General features: G+C 43.2%; 1 protein-coding gene across 1 annotated transcript in view; it reads left to right on the top strand.

The window, feature by feature from the left end:
• Positions 1-20984, top strand: part of TMEM233 (transmembrane protein 233) — a 38514-nt gene that overhangs the window by 17360 nt on the left and 170 nt on the right. Inside the window, exon 2 of the mRNA XM_024758476.1 lies at positions 12653-12789. Within this exon, the coding sequence (XP_024614244.1) occupies positions 12653-12789 (137 nt within the window). The remainder of the gene's footprint in view (positions 1-12652; positions 12790-20984) is intronic.

Raw genomic sequence — 20984 nt, 5'->3', positions numbered from 1 at the left:
TGGTGTCTGTCTGCTTTGCTTGTGGATTTGTTTGGTTTTCTGACCTCATATAAGGGAATTAAAGGAACCCTAAGTGCCCTCCATTAGGGACTAGAAATGGAGTGGTGAGTAAAGAGAGACGTGGTGTCCGCCCTCATGGAGCTCACAGTAACACACACTCAGGTCAATAAGCAACAGAGTCAATAACCGTGAGTCACACCGAGAGCTGTTGACCAAGAAAACGCAGAAGCCTGCAAATAAGAAAAGAGTTCGTTGGGATGTTAGGAATTGCAATTCAGGAGACATAGATTCAGATGAAACTGAAAGAATGTTCCAGGGAAGAGGAAGAGTCAGAGGCTTATAAAGGCAAAAGCCACAAGGCTGTTAAAGCTGTCTGGCAGGAATTACGATTGATTCTGACTCAAGAAAGGAAATAGCTTGTCCTGAAGGGATGCACTGACATGAGTTATTTTAGGGTAAGTGTCTGATAAGTATCTGGAGTTTCTGGAACAGCAGGCAGATGTTCTGGACGCTACATTAAGACGTAAGTGGTTGAATCTAAAGAAGAGTGGATATATGTATATGTATAACTGATTCACTGTGCTGTACACCTGAAACTAACATGATATTGTAAATCAACTATACTCCAATAAAATTAAAAAAATTTTTTTTTTTAAAAATCACCTTCCTACTAGAGAATGGACTTGAGGATACGGGGAGGGGGAAGGCCAAGCTGGGACAGAGTGAGAGAGTAGCATGGACATATATACACGACCAAATGTAAAGAAACTGATAGCTAGTGAGAAGCAGCTGCAGAGCACAGGGAGATCAGCTGGGTGCTTTGTGACCACCTAGAGGGGTGGGTTAGGGAGGGTGGGAGGGAGGGAGACGCAAGAGGGAAGAGATATGGGAACATATGTATATGTATAACTGATTCACTTTGTTGTAAAGCAGAAACTAACACACCATTGTAAAGCAATTATACTCCAATAAAGATGTTAAAAAAATATCACCTTCTTTGAGAAAAGGTATTATATTAGCAAACAACATTAAGAATAGGGAATTATGCGTTGTTTATGTTGATTATGTCTTTGTTCTCAGAAGAATGATAATTGACCTGGATATGGTTAAACAAGTAATATTATGAAATAATTCAAATGCAAAGGAGGTAGAAAGATTAAATAGAATGCATGACTGTTAAAAAAAAAAGACATAAGTGGTCAAAGTTCAGATTCCATCCAGGCTGAGATGTGCATAAGTCACACTTGCTTAGTGGCCTTGAGAGCTCTCTTAGCAATACCAACTCCATTTTGATTGTCCTTTTCCAGAAGGAAACAGACCAGGGCTGAGTCAGAGCCTAGATCAAGGGACCTACTTAGGATGGGGTGACCTGAGAAGGCTGCCCTGAGGAAGTTGACCTGTAAGCTGAGACAGGAAGAATGAGCCGACGTTGGCCACATGGGACGGACAGGGAAGAGAGCTCCAAGCAGAGGAAATAACCTAGACGAGGACCAGGGCCAGGAAGGAGGTAGGGGGTGAGCAGGGAGGAGGGCTCCAGAAGAGGCTGGAGAAGCATGCCACGGGCCAGGCCTTGGAGGGCTTGGAAGGCCACAATTGAGAATGAGAATATGAGTCTCTCCCCAAGGGCAAGGGGAGCCAACGATGGGAGGCGGCTCAGAGCTTCCAGTCCCATCCCCTCACACGCTATCAGATATCAGGAGCTTTCCAGAAAAGCCACTTTCCACTAAGATGTCACTGACTGCTAAGGCGTCACTCTGCTGCCTGTCCCAAGTGACAGAAATGCACCTTCTGTGCCTTACCAAGGAGGAAGGGGACTTAATGGTGGAACTCTTGATTTTTATTGAGGTCTTTTTTTCTTAACACTGGGAAAAATCATGAAGGAGAGCAATTGGGCAAGGGGATGTGGACTCTACCAAAGTATATTTAATAGCTCATTTGTTTTCATCTTCCTCAGTTGGCATATGACATAATAATATCAATATAATAGCTCATACTTATTGGTATTATTTCCCAACCACTGGTCTAAGTGCCTACGTGCATTAATTTACTGAATCCATAATGACCAGGAAGCCAAAATAAAAAATAACTGACAATGTCTTCCATTGTTATTATTTGGTGTTTGGGGGCTAGTTTTATTTGAGGGCGAACGTGGAAATTCTGAGCACGTTTGGTGTTAGAAAAAAACAAAGAAAATGAATGAGTTTTTGTCAGAGAGATCAGTAGCTCAGATGAGAGATATATTTGCCCCAGTATTTTAATCAGTGGCCAAATTTTTATTAGAATCAAGTCAGCTATCTGGTGCTGGGTTATCAATAATGCATTAAATCTAGCTCTTGGGTTTTGGGGGACATAATGAAGTAGTTATCGTAAGGGCTTTGTCAGTGAATTTACTGTCTGTTGCTTAAGTTTGTAGCCCCTTAGCAAGTTGCCTTTGACAACAGAAACATTATTTGCTTCCCTCTCTCTGAGTCTCAGTGTTCTCACCTGTAAAATGGAGGATAAAACGTTTTGCTCCCACGAGGTTACTGTGAGGGTGCAATTATGTGATGCACATAAAGTGATCAGGTCAGGACCTGGCCTGTACTAATCTATGGTTACTTAAAATATTATCATTGGGGACTTCCCCAGTGGCACAATGGTTAAGAATCCACCTGCCGATGCAGGGGACACGGGTTCAACCCCTGGTCTGGGAAGATCCCACATGCCGTGTTGCAGCTAAGCCCGTGCGCCACAACTACTGAGCCTGCGCTCTAGAGGATAAGCACTCCGTAAATATTATCTATTATTTTAGCATGATAATTCATTATTGTAACTATCATAGCCCCTGGCTTCACCTCCAGCCTCATCTCATCTTCCTTCCTCTCTCTCTCTCTCTCTCCCTCCCTTCCTCCCACCACCCCATTTTTCTTACCTTAGTAATATTCTGTAATCTTGTTTATTTGCATGTTTGAGTATTTATTTTCAGTCTTTACCAGAATGTAAGCTCCATGAGGGCAGGGAACAGTGCCTGGCACATAGTTGGTGCTTAATAAGTAGCTTTTCAGTGAATGAATGGCTGTCCATCAGGATAGTGGTTCTCAACTCTTCTCACAATGACCCGAGAAGCTTTCCAAAAAATACTGATTCTGGAGTCTTATCCCCAGCGATCCTAATTCAGTTGATCTGGGATGGAGCTTGGGCATAGGAATTTTTATGGGCATTTTTGGGACCATAGGCAATTCTAAGGTACAGCCACCAATATAGGGAATATAAAAAGTATAACTTGAGAGAGTTACAATTCAGATCTTCACCTGACAGCCACCCCACAGGTGATGCTGTCTCAGCTGGTATCACCATGTGGAATGCAGCAAGAGTTCTGCTGCAAAGACCAGAGGGAATAGACAAAGTACTTTCTGTATTTTCCTGGCTCAGGACAAGAGAGCAGCTATATGATTGATGTAAAGTGCCACAAATTCCCAGAACACTGGACCCATTGGTGTTCAACTCCAGTTACCACAATTTATGGGGTTATTCTGGGTGTCTCCTTGGAAGTGTGGATGCCGGAAATTACCTGTACATTCTGACAGGTAGCCAGGAGGCTTGGCTGCATGGCCTCACAACACAGTCTTGCTGGTCCCTGCTGCAGTCTTCCTGAGATTGGGCATAGAGACAGTCTCCCTCATTTCTGGCTCCTGAACAACTTTCCTGCCAGGCTATTTGCGTATCGTGTGTCCATTCAGGGAAGGGACGTATAAATAAGCTTGAAATTACTAGACGCAGTGAGCATGACGTCACTAGTATTTACTACAGGAGGAAGGAACTTGCCCACTTTTCTGTCCAAGTGTGACCTTTGCTGGCTCGAGGCAGCTGACCAAGACCTGGAAGCTCTTTTTAGGTGTTGTAATGACTTATATTTTGCCAGCACAAGCCCAGGCTCACAGAAAAGGGAAAAGGCACCACTGGGGACTGAGCACCTTATAAAATGTGTGAGGACAGCCCATTTGTTCTACATGCTGAGAAACGTTCATTTGACTCGCAGTGGAAGATGAAAACTGGAAAGAATCTAAAGGTCCTTCATTTTTAAAAAATTATTTATTTATTTATTTATTTATTTTTTGGCTGTGTTGGGTATTCGTTGCTGTGCACGGGCTTTCTCTAGTTGTGGCGAGCGGGGGCCACTCTTCCTTGTGGTACACGGGCTTCTTACTGCGGTGGCTTCTCATTGCAGTGGCTTCTCCTGTTGCGGAGCACAGGCCCCAGGCCCGTAGTTGTGGTTCCAGGCTCTAGAGTGCAGGCTCAGTAGTTGTGGCGCATGGGCCTAGCTGCTCCGCGGCACGTGGGATCTTCCCCGACCAGGTCTCAAACCCTTGTCCCCTGCATTGGCAGGTGGATTCTTAACCACTGCACCACCAGGGAAGTCCCTCTAAAGGTTCTTTCTAACATACTTTGCAGGGTGAACAGAGACAGGGAATTGCTGTCTAGCACCTTAAAATAAGGGTCATCGGTTTATGAAATTATGAGGAAGTCTCACAGCTTGGAAAGGAACTCTGGGCAATATCCAAATGCCACAAATCTAAGTTAAAAGACAATGAACATGGACATGGAGAGAGGGTGTGACTTACAAAGGGTAACATGAGAGAATTTCTTTTTTTTTAGTTGAAGTATAGTTGATTTAGGATGTTGTGTTAATTTCTGCTGTACAGCAAAGTGATTCAGTTATATATATATACATACACACATACATATATATACATTCTTTTTTTATATTCTTTTCCATTATGGTTTATCATGGGATATTGAATATAGTTCCCTGTTCTATACAGTAGGACCCTGTTGTTTATCCATTCTGTGTATAATAGCTCACATCTGCTAACCCCAACCTCTCACTCCATCCCTCTCCAAACCCCTTCCCCCTTTGCAACCAGTCTGTTCTCTATGTCTGTGAGTCTGTTTCTACTTCATAGATAGGTTCATTTGTGTCATATTTTAGATAACACATATGAGTGATATTTTATAGTATCTGTCTTTCTCTTTCTGACTTACTTCGCTTAGTATGATAATCTCTAGGTCCATCCATGTTGCTGCAAATGGCATTATTTTGTTCTTTCTTATGGCTGAGTAATATTCCATTGTGTGTGTGTGTGTGTGTGTGTGTGTGTGTGCGCGTGCACCACATCTTCTTTGTCCATTCACCTGTTGATGGACATTTAGGTTGTTTCTATGTTAGTGATATCATATAGTATCTGTCTTTCTCTTTCTGACTTACTTCGCTTAGTATGATAATCTCTAGGTCCATCCATGTTGCTGCAAATGGCATTATTTTGTTCTTTCTTATGGCTGAGTAATATTCCTGTGTGTGTGTGTGTGTGTGTGTGTGTGTGCGCGCGCGCGCCACATCTTCTTTGTCCATTCACCTGTCGATGGACATTTAGGTTGTTTCTATGTCTTGGCTGTTGTGAATAGTGCTGCTGCTATGAATATAGGGGTGGTGCATGTATCTTTTTGGAATTATAGTTTTGTCTGGATATATGCCCAGGAGTGGGATTGCTAGACCATATGGTAATTCCATTTTTAGTTTTCTGAGGAACCTCCATACTGTTTTCCATAGTGGCTATACCAACTTACATTTCTACCAACAATGCAGGAGGATTCCCTTTTCTCCACACCTTCCATGAGAGAATTCCTTTGTGGTGATGGTCGCTCCAATCCACATGGGACAAAATTTCATAGAACAATACACACACCAAAAAAAAAAAAAAAAAAGGAGTACACGTCAAAACTGGTGAAATCTGAATAAGGTTTATAACTGAGTTAATAATATCATACCAATGTCAATTTCCTGGTTTTGACCAAGTACTATGGTTACTTAAAATATTATCATTGGGGACTTCCCCAGTGGCACAATGGTTAAGAACCCACCTGCCAATGCAGGGGACATGGGTTCGAACCCTTGTCTGGGAAGATCCCACATGCTGAGGAGCAACTAAGCCCGTGCACCACAACTACTGACCCTGCTCTCTAGAGCCCTCGAGCCACAACTACTGAGTCCATGTGCCATAACTACTGAAGCCTGCACGCCTAGAGCCTGTGCTCCACAAGAGAAGCCGCTGCAATGAGAAACCCGCGCACCACAACAAAGAGTAGCCCCTGCTCGCTGCAACTAGAGAAAGCCTGCACGCAGCAAAGAAGACCCAATGCAGCCAAAAATAAATAACTAATTTTTTTTTTTTTTAAAAATATATATCATCATTAGGGGAAGCTTGGTGGAAGGTACATGGGAACTCTTGGTATTATCTTTGTAACTTTTTGTGAAACTTAAACTACATCAAAATAAAAGTTATGAGACTTCCCTGGTGGCTCAGTGGTTAAGAATCCACCTGCCGATGCAGGGGACACGGGTTCAAGCCCTGGTCTGGGAAGATCCCACATGTCACGGTGCAGCTAAGCCCGTGCACCACAACTACTGAGCCTGCACTCTAGAACCCATGTGCCACAACTACTGAGCCGGTGTGCCACAGCTACTGAGCCAGTGTGCCACAACTACGGAAGCCCTCATGACTAGAGCCCATGCTCCACAACAAGAGAGACCCTTGCAATGAGACGGCCGCCCACTGCAGCAAAGAGTGGCCCCTGCTCGCTGCAACTAGAGGAAGCCCGCGCGCAGCAATGAAGACCCACGCAGCCAAAAATAAACAAAAAATAAATAAATAAATAATTAAAAATATATGTTTAAAAAAATAAAAGTTATAATTTAGGGAAAAAGACAATAGAACAGGAGAAACTGGGAGAAAATTTTGCAGCACACCTAACAGATTAATGTATATTATCTTCTGTGCTATTCATAGAGTTGCCACTAGCCATGTGACTATTGAGTATTTGAAATAGTGCCGTAGTTTTTAATGATAATAGTTTGGACGTGTTGGGTTAAATAAAATATATACTATTAAAGTTAAGTTTGTCTTTTTTTTTTTTGCGGTACGCGGGCCTCTCGCTGTTGTGGCCTCTCCCATTGCAGAGCACAGGCTCTGAACGCTCAGGCTCAGCAGCCATGGCTCACGGACCCAGCCGCTCCACAGCATGTGGGATCTTCCTGGACCGGGGCAAAAACCTGTGTTCCCTGCATTGGCAGGCGGACTCTCAACCACTGCGCCACCAGGGAAGCCCAAGTTTGCCTTTTTAATGTGGTTACCAGCAAATTTTAAATTACATATGTGGCCCCCATTATATTTCTTTTGTACACTGCTGACCTATAATATATAAAAAGTTCCTGCAAATCAATAAGAAGAAGACAAACCAATAGAAAACTAGACAAAAGATACAAGTATAAAATTCATCAAGAAGAAATACATTTGACAAATAAACATCCATACATATATTTGTTAATTCAACAAGTATTTACTGATCTCCAGGCACTGTATTAGTCACCAGGGAGAGTTTTAAATAAACTCATCTGAGAAGGCCTCTCTCAGGAGGTGACATTTGAGTGGAAGTGTGAATTTGACTTAGTTTCATTATTAATCAAGAAATGTTATTTAGAGATTCTTTTTCACCTGTTAAAATGGCAAAAATAGATTGATAATATACAGTGTTAGCAAGGTTGTGGAGGAAAGGACACTTAAATACTGTTAGTGGGAATATAAATTTATATAGCTTTTTTGCAATGCGATTTGACTATGTCTCCAAATGTAAATACATCTACCCTTTGACTCTGTAATCCCGTTCCTAGGAATCCATCCAAAGAGGCTCAAATGTGTACAAAAAATATGAATGAGGGTGTCCACTGCAGCATATTATGTAACTGCCACAAACTTTAAAGAACTGAAATGTCTTTTGGTGAGGTGTGACCATTTAAGTGACTACTACAAACCCATTAAAAAGAATGAGACAACTATACTTGCAACTTTTCTGAAAGTTTGAAGTTGTTTGAAAACAAAAAGTTACCCACCAAAAATGCATCATGACAAATTAAGATTTTCCCCAAGAATCAATGATAATGCAACATTAGGGAGTTTATCAATATACTTTAATTCATGACTGGAGAAAGAAAACAGGAATGAGATAGACCCAGAAGCACTAGCTTGGAAAGCCGCCCACCCTATAACAAGGGGAAAAAAGCAACTTTCAGAACAAGTATAGTATAATACTATTCACATTTTTAACTAAGAGGAAAAGGAAAAAATGAAAAACTCTGAGTGAGAGAGAGAACCAAACTAGCTATGTGACTTTGGGCAAATCATTTTAACTTCTCTGTGCCTCAATTTTCCCATCAGTAAAATGAAAACAAAGCATCTGCCTCACTGGGTTGTTATTAGGACTAATGAGATAACCCTTGAAAAGTATTTAACACAGTGTCTGGTACATAATAAATGCTCAATAAATGTTATCTGTTACTATCATTTTGTCAAAGAAAAACTCAGAGGCCAAAGCAACTAGAAAAGAAAAAAATTTTATTTGAAAAGAAATATAAGGAAGTCCAGCCTCAAAATGACCAGCCAGCCAAATAAAAAGCACAGCACAAGTATGTAAAGGAAACAAATGCAAAATTGCCAAGGTTACCAAGTTTTACATTAATCTGTTCATGATTAAAAAGTAAAGCAGAACAGTATCTTTCTCAAAAGGTTACATATCCACAAAAGAAGTAACCTGTGTTTAGGCATCCACATAGCAAAAGGCAAGGATGAAATTCTTTGCCAAGACTTAGGGGAAATACTCAAGGTTTCAATATCAGAGGGATGCGGGCTAGATAGACTAACCTGTTGTTCTTGGTTTAATCTCAGGATACAAATTGCTATTTCTTTCTCATGACTGTGATACATGATGTGCTTAGCAATAATGAAAACAGGAGAAAGTGTCAGTTGTTTTCCTTTCATATTATTCATGGGAAAAAAATCTAGAAGCAAACATACCACACTGTTATCTTTGGGAAATAGAATTGGGAGAAGAGCTTACTATTTACTGCATACGTTTCTGTAGCATTTGAATGCTTTACATGTTCACAAATTTCATTCATAATTTGTGAAAGAACTAAGAAGATCATATAAATTTTAAATATTGAAGCCATCCCTTGTTTCTTTCTAGTTCTTCCACAGCAGATGGGATAGTTTGCTTTTTAAGCTCTTCAGAAAAAGATTTATAAACCATGCATTTTCTCTAAAAGCCATTTCTACCACTTCAGTCTGTAGCATCTGCCACGAGACACTTAATATGCAATTCCAGTTGGGAGAGAAAAGAATTACAGCCAATGAATTGGGGAGGGGGGGTAATTAATCCTTTCCTGGTTCATTGTTAGATGATGACCCTGAAGCCCAAGCCCCACACCAGTGAAGTCCTTTAGAGTAGAAATCTGGGAGTTCTAAAATATCCCACCCTCATCCCTCCCCCCATATCCTTACATCTACCCAGCAGATTTACCCATGGGCAGCCCCTTCTTCAAGAATCAGAGGAAGAAATGGATTCATTAGAGGACTCCTGGGGAGGAAAGAGTCCACAGTTAACACTGAAAGAGGCTTTTCATCTGTTTTTCAAGCTAACCATGGACCCATTCCTGGAATGACTCAACATCTCCCTTATGAGCCCCAGAGGGATGGTGAATTGCAGGGAGGAGGGTCACATACAGGATGCCAGACTGGCAACAGGTGACGAAGGTTGGGCAGGATTTGCTCATGTCTTGCACTCAAATCCCCCTTAGCCAGGCACCAGCATGACTCTTCTGACCTGCAGCAGACAAGTCAAGTGGCCTGGGTAGCCCCCATCTCACCCGTGCTCATGGGCAACGCACAGATGTAGACGTACCCTTCAACATTGGCTGTTCTTCCCACTTCCGTTGTCACTGCTGTTGAGAACATGAAACTGGTTTTTCATCCAAACAGCCAAGAGTTGACAATGTTTGTGGGGAGATTGGCGGGGGGGTGTCTCATTATTTTTTCTCTGGTTACAGCAAAACAGAAACATCACCAGAACTAATCTGAAAACTGGGTTTTCCAAGGCAGCATGATAGAATAATGATCATTTTGGGAGGGTCTGAATCTACATAATTTTAAACTGATCATGAACTCACAATTTGGGGTTCTAGGATTCTATGCACTGACTTTGATTGTGAAGCCTCTAAAACAAAGTTTCCCAAACTTGGGTCCCCAGATTCTGTTCTGTCAAGGAGTAGAGATTGATCACCTGTAATTCTGATAAGTAGCCCAGATGATTCTATCGCACACCAAGGATCTCAGCTTTAGAAGAAGAATAAAACAGGCAGTGGCAATTCACATAAAAGGTAACACATATTGAGCATATATTATGTCCTGGACCGATGCTAACCACTTTGCCTGCATTAAATCGTTAGCACCTCTCATACGAAGGAGGTGTTATTACTGTTGCTCCCAACTTACAGATGAGGACACCAAGGCTTAGAAAGCTTGATAATTTGCTCTAATTCTCACAGCTGATAAGACATGGAATTTGAACTCAGATCTCTCTGCGTTTAGAGCCCATACTCTGTGACACACTTCCTTGGGTTAAATCTTAAGGTGGTAAGCATCTTGACCTTGCAGGATGTCAAGGATAGCTCTCTAGACCAAAGCTTTTCAACCCTGAGACTGCCAAATACTGTGGCAGCAACCCAAGTATCCATCAATGAATAAGTAGATAAACAAAATGTGCTCTATCCATAAAACGGAATGTTAGCCTTAAAAAGGAAGGAAATTCTGACACATGCTACCACATGGATGAACCTTGAGGACATTATGCTAATTGAAATAAGCATAAAAAGACAAATATTCTGTGACTCCACTCGTATGATGTCCCTGGCATAGTCAGATCTATAGAGACAACATGAAATGCCGGTTGCCAGGGGCTGGAGGGTGGGAAGAATGAGGAGTAGGTGTTGAACTGAGTGCAGAGTTTTCGTTTGAGGCGATTGATTATGGTGATGTTTGCAGAACACCGTGAGTGTGCTTAGTGCCACCGAACTGTACACCAAAAATGGTAAATTTTATGTTAGGTACATTTCACCACAACTTTTAAAAAACTGGTGTCTGGTTCCTGCACCAGTTAAATCAGAGTCTCTGCAGAATAGGGCCCAGCTATCTGGATTTGTTTAAAATATACTATCCAAGTGTTTCTAATGGGCACCCAGAGTTAAGAACTCCAAGAATTCAGCGTACAGAATTCTGGAGCTCACCCTGCTGGCAGTCCCTGGCATCGTGGCAAGTTCTCTCCCGTTCACACAAGAGGCCTAAAAGCAAGACTCGCTGGGAAAGGCGAGTCTCCCAGCCTGTTGCTGACTAAGGTGGCCGGGTCCGAGAATTAATGGAAGGTCCTGGAAGCAGAAAGTTCTGTGGTATACTGGGTGCTTCTCTGGCTTGTAATTGTCTGCATGTGCCTCATTCCCCTTAAGGGTCGACGAAGAAGGGTGATTATTACTGAAGTGCTGAGCTTTCAGGATCAAGAATAGAGTTCCCACGGAAACCTACAGTTCACGGCATGGATCAGGTCACTCTGTCCCTAACTTATAAATGCATATTTCCAGTCTTATTTGGGCTGCAGCATGACTTTTGGGGAATTCTCAGCAATGGGAGTTACGATAAAGAGAGCTTATTACGAGAGAGAAGAATGGCATCTGGCCTCCAGCTCAGCAGCAAGGATTCTCTGAGCACCTCTACTTTGCCTGGGACTCCAAGATGCCCTCAGTGAACTCATATTCTTTAGGGAAATGGATGTATTCATTCAGCCAATACATATTTCTTGAGTCCCTGCAATGGCCCAGACATTGCTCAAAGGGGCACAGAATCTGACTCTGGGCCTTTGCACAAGGGTAATCCGCTGAACCCAGTGATACCCTGCAGTTGCTGGATCATGGGGAAGGCTGGGGTAACTCAGAGGAGAGGCCAGGATGGCTGGGACACTGGGGAAGCCTGGGATAACTCAGAGGAGAGGCCGGGATGGCTGGGACACTGGGGACGGGTAGCTGCTGTTTACCAACCAGTACGGAAGTATTCCAATATTTTAACAGCTGGGAAAGCTGTATGAGTAGGTGCCAGATGAATGGCAGCTTGGCTTGGACAAAGAGGTGAACAGTTCAGCCAATGTCCCTGACCTTCTTGTGTAGGAACGGGCAATCTTTTTCTGTCGTAGGCCAACTAGTAAATATTTTAGGATTTGGTAGACAGTATGCTCTCTGTCCCAGCTACTCAACTCCATTGTTGTAACATAAAAGCAGCTACAGACAATAGTAAACAAGTGGTTGTGACTGCATTCCATACAGACTTTGTTTATAAAAACAGCAGGCTGGATTTGGCCTATGGGCCATAGTTTGCAAACCCCTCTTCTAGTGGATGAGACAGATATACCCATTCATCCTTTCATCATACGAATATTTATCACGCATCTTCTACATGACAAATATTGCACTAGGCACTGGTATACTGTGCTGAACAAGATGGAATGGTCCCTGCCCACAAAGCACTTAATGGGAGAGGCCTAATCAGTCTGTTCAATATGCTACGGTAAATATTAAGATGAAAGTAATCAGGAAATACAGAAGAGGAAGTTAACTCAGACTGGGAGTTCAAGGAAGACTTCCTGGAGGAAGTGGTAACTGTGCCACCTGCTCAGATCAGCCTGGGAAGCCATATCTTTCCCTGTGGGTTGTCATCACCAGCTCTTCCCTTGTGTCCTCCAGTCTCTGAACAGCTACAATGATGGAGACATCGAAGGATCCAAGCGGCTTGGGAGGAATGCCAAGTGGGTGGCCTTCGCCTCCATCATTATTGGCCTTCTCATCATTGCTATTTCTTGTGCAGTTCACTTCGCACGAAAGTAAGTAGGCTTTTTTAATCCCTCCCAATGTAAAATGTCTTTTCTTTTTTGTTTTATTTTTTTTAATTTATATATTTGGCTGCACCAGGTCTTAGTTGCGGCACGTGGGATCTTTAGCTGCGGCATGCGGGATCTTTTAGTTGCAGCATGCAGGATCTTTAGTTATGGCATGTGAGCTCTTAGTTGCAGCATGTGGGATCTTTTAGTTGCAGCATGTGGGATCTTTAGCTGTGGCATGCGGGATCTTTTAATTGCAGCATGCAGGATCTTTAGTTATGGCATGTGAACTCTTAGTTGTGGCATGTGGGATCTTTTAGTTGCGGCATGCGGGATCTTTAGTTGTGGCATGTGATCTCTTAGATGCAGGATGTGTGATCTAGTTCCCTGACCAGGGATGGAACCCAGGCCCCCTGCATTGGGAACATGGAGTCTTAGCCACTGGACCACCAGGGAAGTCCCCTAAAATGCCTTTTCTTGAATGTCCACTGGAATCAACTAGGATAGGTTAGATTGTGCTTAGTAACAAACAATCCCAAACAAAAGGGTTTTGATTTTTCCTCACTGCTGTTCCATGGGCCTTGTAGGTTTGCGGAAGGTCTCTCTTCCACACAGTCACTCAGGGTCCAGGCTATCTGAAACTCCACCATCTTATAGCTGCTCTATCTGAAACAGGAGTCAACAAACTTTTCCTTTAAAGGGCTAGATAGTAAATATTTTAGGCCACTGTCAGCATCTCAGTTGCAACTACTTAGCTCTGCCATTTTAGCACAGAAGCAGCCATATCCAATCTGTAAATGGATGGGTGTGGCTGTGTTCAATAAAACTTTATTTATAAAAACAGGGAGCTGGCCCATGGGCCATAGTTCTCCAACCTCTGATCTAGAGCATGAGGGCTTCTCAAGTTAAGACAGGGGACAGAAAAACCAGAGAATCCCACGTGAGTTTTCACTGCCTCAGCCCTGGAGTGACACATGTCACTTAGGCTCATAATTGATTGGCTAACACCAGTCACATAGTTCGACCAAACTGTAAGAGAGTGAGAACTGTAGGGCAGTAAGTGGAATATTTAGGTTATTACTTGCTCTGCCTTAGCATCTAATCTGCTAAATGATTTGCTACATGACATTGCATCCAACTAGCCTAACTGTTCTTAGTTTAAGAGCAGAAGGGTCTCCACAGATGTTTGGTATTTTCAGTGAGCTCTCATCTCATAAAGAGATGGGTGCTGTTGATGTTTCTCTCTGGATTTGGACAAATTTATTCTGATTTCTCCAACCAGCTGAGATGGCTCGCTCTGCTAGAATCAATGATACTTTCCATCAGAGGTTTGCCAGAGGGCAAGGTAGTGTGATGGACAACCAAGACCTGGAAATGGCAAGTACAGATTCATCTCTGTCTCACCGCGTAACGCCTAGCAAAACAGATAAGAACTCAGAAATCCTTTCACTCTTCTGTCAGAGCAGCACTGTTCCTCCTACACCATTTCCCTCAAGCTGAGAAGATCAGTCTTTCTGACTTGGTTTCAGGAAGGGCCCACTGGGTGGATAAGAGAGGAGCGGCACACCCTTTAGCCCGCCAGGTCAGCCAGCCCCACCTTGGCAACCAAGAGTGTAGTGGATGTCACAGTAGGCCAGCTTCCTAACAGGCAAGCCAAATCCATGAGCAATCGGGCAGTTGGATGGAGGGGGGAGATGTCAAAATACAAAGAGTCATAAAGGAAAAAAATAGATGGCTTTGCCCAAAGAGAGGAGAAAAGGACACTAAAATATCAAAGGAACCTCAAACTTTCTTGCCTGCAAGATGGCAAATTGATGATGTTGGCTTATGAAGGAAAAGACAGTTGAAAGATAGATGTGAACACACCAACTTTCCTCTTAAGGAAAGCGTAATGTGCTTGTACACGTGTGTGAGCACAGGGCTGTGAGCTGTGGAGTTAATGGTGCGGGTTTGGGACCAGACTTCCTGGACACAAGTACCCCCTTTACCACTTACTTATGGTGAGACCATCAGCCAACTGCTTACCTTTCTCAGCTTCAGTTTCTTCCTCTGTCGACTGGGATTATAGTAGTGCCCATTTAATAAAGCTGTTGTGAGGGCTAATGAGAATGTGTATAGGTTGGCACCTGTTCCTGAGTAGTACAGACAAAATACAAACCATTTATTCTATTATTACTACGGTTATCAACATGACTGGGGAAGGACGTCAGAGTTTAAAATGCTACTAAATAGGGTTCAAGGCTTTGTGCATATGAGCCGAGCTCAAAGGACGGTGTTCCAGGGGAACGAGGCCAAGTGCTGGCCTGACTCCTGGGGACTTGTGAAAATACATACTGCCCAGATCGGTGTTTGAGCTAAGTGGTTATAATAATAGCAGCTGACACTGACATAGAACTTACCATATGCCAGATACTGTTCTAAGCTCTTATATGAATTAACCCTCACCGAGTCCTCACAGCAACCCCATGAAGTAGGTAGTATTATCCCCATTTTTGCAGATGAAGAAACTGAGGCTCAGAGAAGTGAAGTGACTTGCCTGCTGTCTCACAGCTAATAAGTTGTAAAGGCGGGTGTTAAGCCCGGCATAATCTGGCTCTGGAAACTGCCCTCAGCCAAACACCACACAGCCTCTAAGCTAGCACGTCCTTTCTAGTACATCCGATAACAAAGGCCAGTGGACGGCGCTCACCTTGTGGCTAACTCTAGAATTATTTATATGGTGCTGGTGCGGTGAGGTTCCAACCTACCACAAGAATGTGATGAGTTAGGGCCCAGGGTAGCAAAATCAAAGGGCTGCAGGGGTTAGGCAGGGAATGTCCACGCATGAAGCAGCTTGGTCGCAGGACAGTAGGTAGCAGTGGGGGCGGTGGCGCGAGGAGAGAGCGCAGTTTATAGGGAGCAGCCACCACTCTGCTCTGGCTACTTGTCACCGCTTGGAATGCAGATCTCATGGGCCCATTTTCCAGAAGACATTGAAAAGCTCGGTCTTCATTTAAAATCTCCTGATTTTTAGATTTTTTTTTTTTTTCCTTGCGGTACGCGGGCCTCTCACTGTTGTGGCCTCTCCCGTTGCGGAGCACAGGCTCCGGACGTGCAGGCTCAGTGGCCATGGCTCACGGGCCCATCCGCTCCGCGACATGTGGGGTCTTCCCGGACCGGGGCACGAACCCGTGTTCCCTGCATCGGCAGGCAGACTCTCAACCACTGCGCCACCAGGGAAGCCGGATTTTTAGATTTTGACAACCAGTTCACATCGTTTAAACACGTGGTGAGGGCCCAAAACAAAAATTGCACCTGCAGCCTGGACATTAGCTACTTTGCAGTCTCCGGGGGACAGTTTGGCTTTCAGAGTTCAGTTTGCCTATTAGACACCATGCAAGAAGTTTTACTAGGGACGCAGAAGTCTTCATGTATGGGGACTTTCTCCATTCTTAATATAAATGTTTCTATCTGGAGATAAAGCATTGATGTTTGTATGCTTGTGATTGAGGTTTTGTTAGTAGTAGTAAAGGACAGGAGAGGAAGTCCCCTCTCCACCCCTTCTCCCTGAGGGGAAGTGTTTCACAGCTTTTAGAGCCTGGCCCGCCGCAGGATTCAAATCCTAGTTCTACCACCCAGACCGCCCGGACGTGTCATGAAACTCTCTGTGCCTCAATTTCCCTCTCTATAAAGTGAGGATAGAATTTTCCCCGCATCTGTATGGTCAGCTTCCTTTTAGATACTTTTTCTTCCGTGTTATCAAAGAAAGCAAAAATGTCTTCCAGAGTTAGAATCCCATGGAGACACTCAAATTTAAAGGCTTTGGGGTGTGTGTGTGTGTGTGTGTGTGTGTGTGTGTGTGTGTGTAAGAGACAGCAAGAAACTAGGCCTCGGTGAATGAAATCAATTCTATCTTCCGTTAAGACCAGTAACAAGGCCGATTTCTCAGTAATCCTTTGAAATAAAATTTCCCAGCCTGGCTTAATGCAGGAACTGAATGGCAATGTGGAATTGCTAAGGCAGAGGTTCCCAAGCTTTGGGCTGCAGAAGAGTTACCTGGGGAGTTTTAAAAGAGGTGGACATCGTCGGAGCCCTACCTCAAAGGATTCCAACTCACAAAGCCAGAAGCGAGGACCAAGAATCTGCATTTCCAAGCTCCCCTCTCCTGCCCTAGGGCTCTGGTGCAGGTGATCAGAACGCACTGAACTTTCTCCCTCCCAAATCTAAAAGGCAGAGGCACTAACAGTAGCCAGCCGTTAACAGAGTGGTCAGTTTTCATTTACCTCAGCAAACTTGTCATCCTAACATGTTATATCTAACTCAAGGCCAAGGATGGGAGTCATTTTACAGCCTAGGAGGCGGACCCGCAGAGAGAGGCTCTTTCGTAGCAATCTAAAAGGCAGCAAGGATTTCCTTGGAGGGGCTGGGAAAATCTGACTTTAGAGAAGAACTACCCTAGAGATAAGCCCGAAAGGTTTGAATATGTCAGTTTTCTGCGTTTCATTAAAAAAAACTGTCTGAAGTCACCTATTACCGTTTAAAAATGGTGAAGTTCTGCCTTTCAAAAAAGTATTCCTTATCCTTATTAAGAAAACTGTAACCAGTCTCTTGTCCCTCAAGTGACTGGAATCTCGGGTAGTTTGTTTTCTCGGAATAGACTCAGGTCGTGATAGTCTCTTCACCCAAACTCATAAAAAAGTCTCATTCATCCTAATTTTTTTCCTCCCAGTCTTATCAAGATATCATTGACATATAGCGCTGTGTAAGTTTAAGGTGTCCAGCGTAATGACTTAACTTACATACACCATGAAATGGTGACCACAGTAAGTTTAGTGAACATCTATCAGTTCATGTAAATACAAAATTAAAGAAATAGAAAAAAATATTTTTCCTTGTGATGAGAACTCGGGATTTGCTGTCTTAACCACTCTTATATGTAACGTACGGCAGCACTCATATTTATCACATCGTACATCACATCCCTAGCACTCATTTATCTTATAACTAGAAGTTTGTACCTTTGGACCACCTTCATCCAACTCTCCCTCCCCCTAACCCCTGCCTCTGGTAACCCCAAATCTGGTCTCTTTTTCCATCATTCGTCCTAATTTTACAGGTTGTCTGTGTGAGCCACATGGTACTTAGAGCAAAGAAAGAGTTGCATGACATGCGGTCCTTTAGAACTGGGAATCATTGAACTAAAATAGTCAACAGTTTGGGGTAGAATGCTGAGCCGTCAGAAGAGAAGTGTTCTGGTCCAAATGGAATCAGAAACTTGCAGTCTCTTGCAGTTATAAAGTCCGCTGCCCGCAGGTTACTACGGAAAGTGGAGGAATGGATCACAGAGGTGAGACGTTTAAATACTGCAGCCGTCTAGTTCTTGATCCCGCTTCTTCACATGCCCAGCCTATGTCAGCAAGTCTACAGATTTTTACTTTCTGCTGGTGTCTGAGGATTCAGGCAAGTGAGGTTGTTGTAGTCATGTTTCACAAAGCACAGGCCTCACCTGTGACAGATTCAGCAGAGATGTTTGTGTTGTATGTTTGAACACTGGAACCACGCTCCGAGCTCAGTGGGAGCCCTGTAGCCATTCATACTCATAAGTGTCGAGCGACCTGGTGGCCAGAAGCTCCATTTAAACGGTTGCTTTTTTCTCTTTGAGGAACCTGCATAGTTGATTTCTGTAAATGCACATACATTGCAATTCCACTGACCTTACATCTCCGGGTGTTCTTGTAGGTACATAAACAGCTAGGCACACTCCCACCACGTATTAAAAATGTTTGTTTGTCGTTCTTAGCGATAAGAGACTTTATGTTCCAGAGTTCCATTAAGGAAGAACTTGACTTCTAAATTTAAGGATCCCACGACTATCTCCCATTAGCAGGTGCAGAGTTAGTAGATGTTAACGCATTCTGTACGGCAAAGCTTCCGTCTCACAAACAGACTGGAAAGGTCCTTTCCTGACCTCAAAATATCCTCCCTTTGCATTAGAAGGGAAGTAGGCATATACTTACTGACATATATACTTAAGCCTATATCTCAAGGGGGATAAGAAGCAAGGACTTGGTCTTGCAAAAACATAAAAGCAAATCTCTCTTATTCCCTGTATTATTGGCTGGTGTAAGGCTTCTTGGTGATTGTTTCGTGCAGGATGTGTCTTCAGAGAATTTTTATGATTCCATGATGAAAAATGGGGAACATTCTAGAAGATCAGAAGGGCTTTCTTTGTTGGTTCAGATGAGTTGCAGTAAAGACAAGTAAGACCTAAGTCATCAACAATGGACAGATTTTTGCTTTGAAAAGTTTGTAAGCTGGTGGGACATTGATGAAAAAATGAGAATAAACATGTTCAAAAAAATAAAGAAATGTTTTTAAGAGAAAGACATTTTTATAAAGGAAAGAAAAAGATGTTCAACCTCTTCAGTAACCAGGGCAACACAAATTAAAGCAACAACAAAATACTCATATATATATATATATATATATATATATATATATATGTAATTTTTTTTTCTGTCTGCCAGATTGAAACAATTTAAAAGTTGGATAATGTCAAGGTGGGTGAGAGTGTGAAGAATTGGATACCACACTGTCGGTGGAACAGTAAATTGGGACAGTCTTTTGGGAGATCAATTTGGTTGTATCTATTAAACTTTAAAATTTATGTGCCCGCCCACCCAGCAACTCTGCTTTTCAGCGTCACAAAAAGGCATGTAAAGCAGTAGTTCTCCTCCCTACACATTAAAATCACCAACGCCCAGGGCGCACCCTGGACCAGTTAAGTTAGAATCTCCAGTGAAAGGGCAGGGCATTGGTAGGTTTTAGGGCCCTACAGATGATTCTGACCTTCAGCCTAGGGATGAGAATCAAGGATGGGCAATGATGTTCATTGAAGCTCCGTTCGAAACAGGGGAAAGCTTGAAACAACCTGAATGTCCATCAGCAGGAAAATGGTTAAATACACAGTGGCTCATTCATAGGATGGAATAATACACTGCAGTTTAAACATGGAAGTATCTTCCTTACTGTGGCTTTATAAGGCCCCAGAGGATCTGGTGGCTGCTTCTCCATCCTCATCTCCCAGGACTCTCCCCCTCACTCCTCCACTTCAGCTACATTGAATTCCTCTCTCTTCTTTGAGCAACAGAAATATGCCGCAGGGCCTTTGCACTTGCTGGCCCCTCTACCTAGAATTGTCTTCTTCCCAATATTCACATGGCTTGTTCCCACCTCGAGATGCTTGCTCATATGTTACTTAGCAGAGAGGCTACGCCTGACCAGCTTCTCTAAAATAGCACCCACGGCCCCACGTCTCTTCCCTGTGTCCCCTTAACCAACTTTACTTTTCTTCCTAGTATTTATTTCTCCCTGACAAGTGTTATATATGCATATAATTTTTATATATATATAAAATGGTCTGTTTCCTCCTACTGGAATGAAAACTCCAGGAACATTTTCATTTCATTTCTGTCATTGCCCATAACAATGGAGCATAACACTTAAGGGTGCTTCCCGTGAAGCTAGACCATTAGGGTTTAAGTCTAAGTAGTAGTGTGCCTTTGGGCGCGTCTTTTAACCAATCTGTGCCTCAGTTGTCTCATCTATAAAATGAAGATAAAACAGTACCTACCTCACAGGGCTGTGAAGACTAAACTGTATAAAGCACATGCCGGGCGCATGCTAGTGACTGCTGGGTACTCCTTTAACACCAGCACCCAGAGCAGTGCCTGGCATATAAATATTCATTGAATAAATGAATGAGTTTAAATAAATAGATGCACACGCACATGCACACACACAACGAATTTCTAAGTGAATATTTATGGATTTAAATGTAGAGGGAAATGCCTGGAGGATGCACCCCAAGCGCTAACAGTGCTACTAACCCTTGAGGAGGATAAGATTCAGAAAGACTCACGAACCATGAGTATGCCGACATCTGTTCTGTTTGGGTTTTTCTGCATGTGCCACACCTAAAACATAACATGTGTCCAAATAAAATGTTTCTCAAAAAGAAGCCAGTGCTTAGAGTCAACAGCGTGCAGACCTGCTCGTCCACACCAGCACTGGTTGAATTAGAGTACTTCTTAAAGACGGAAGCCCTCGGTGACCAGGCTCTGCTCCCTCCCTCTCTCCCTCTCTCCCTCTCTCCCTCTCTCCCTTTCTCCCTCCCTCCCTCTCTCCTTTTCTCCCTCTCTCCCGCCCTCCCTCTCTCA

This window comes from Neophocaena asiaeorientalis, unplaced genomic scaffold (genome assembly GCF_003031525.2).
Source record: "Neophocaena asiaeorientalis asiaeorientalis breed wild unplaced genomic scaffold, Neophocaena_asiaeorientalis_V1.1 scaffold77, whole genome shotgun sequence".
NCBI classification, from domain to species: domain Eukaryota; kingdom Metazoa; phylum Chordata; class Mammalia; order Artiodactyla; family Phocoenidae; genus Neophocaena; species Neophocaena asiaeorientalis.
Note: the sequence above shows the minus strand (reverse complement) of the source record. Positions and strands in the feature narration are given on the sequence as shown.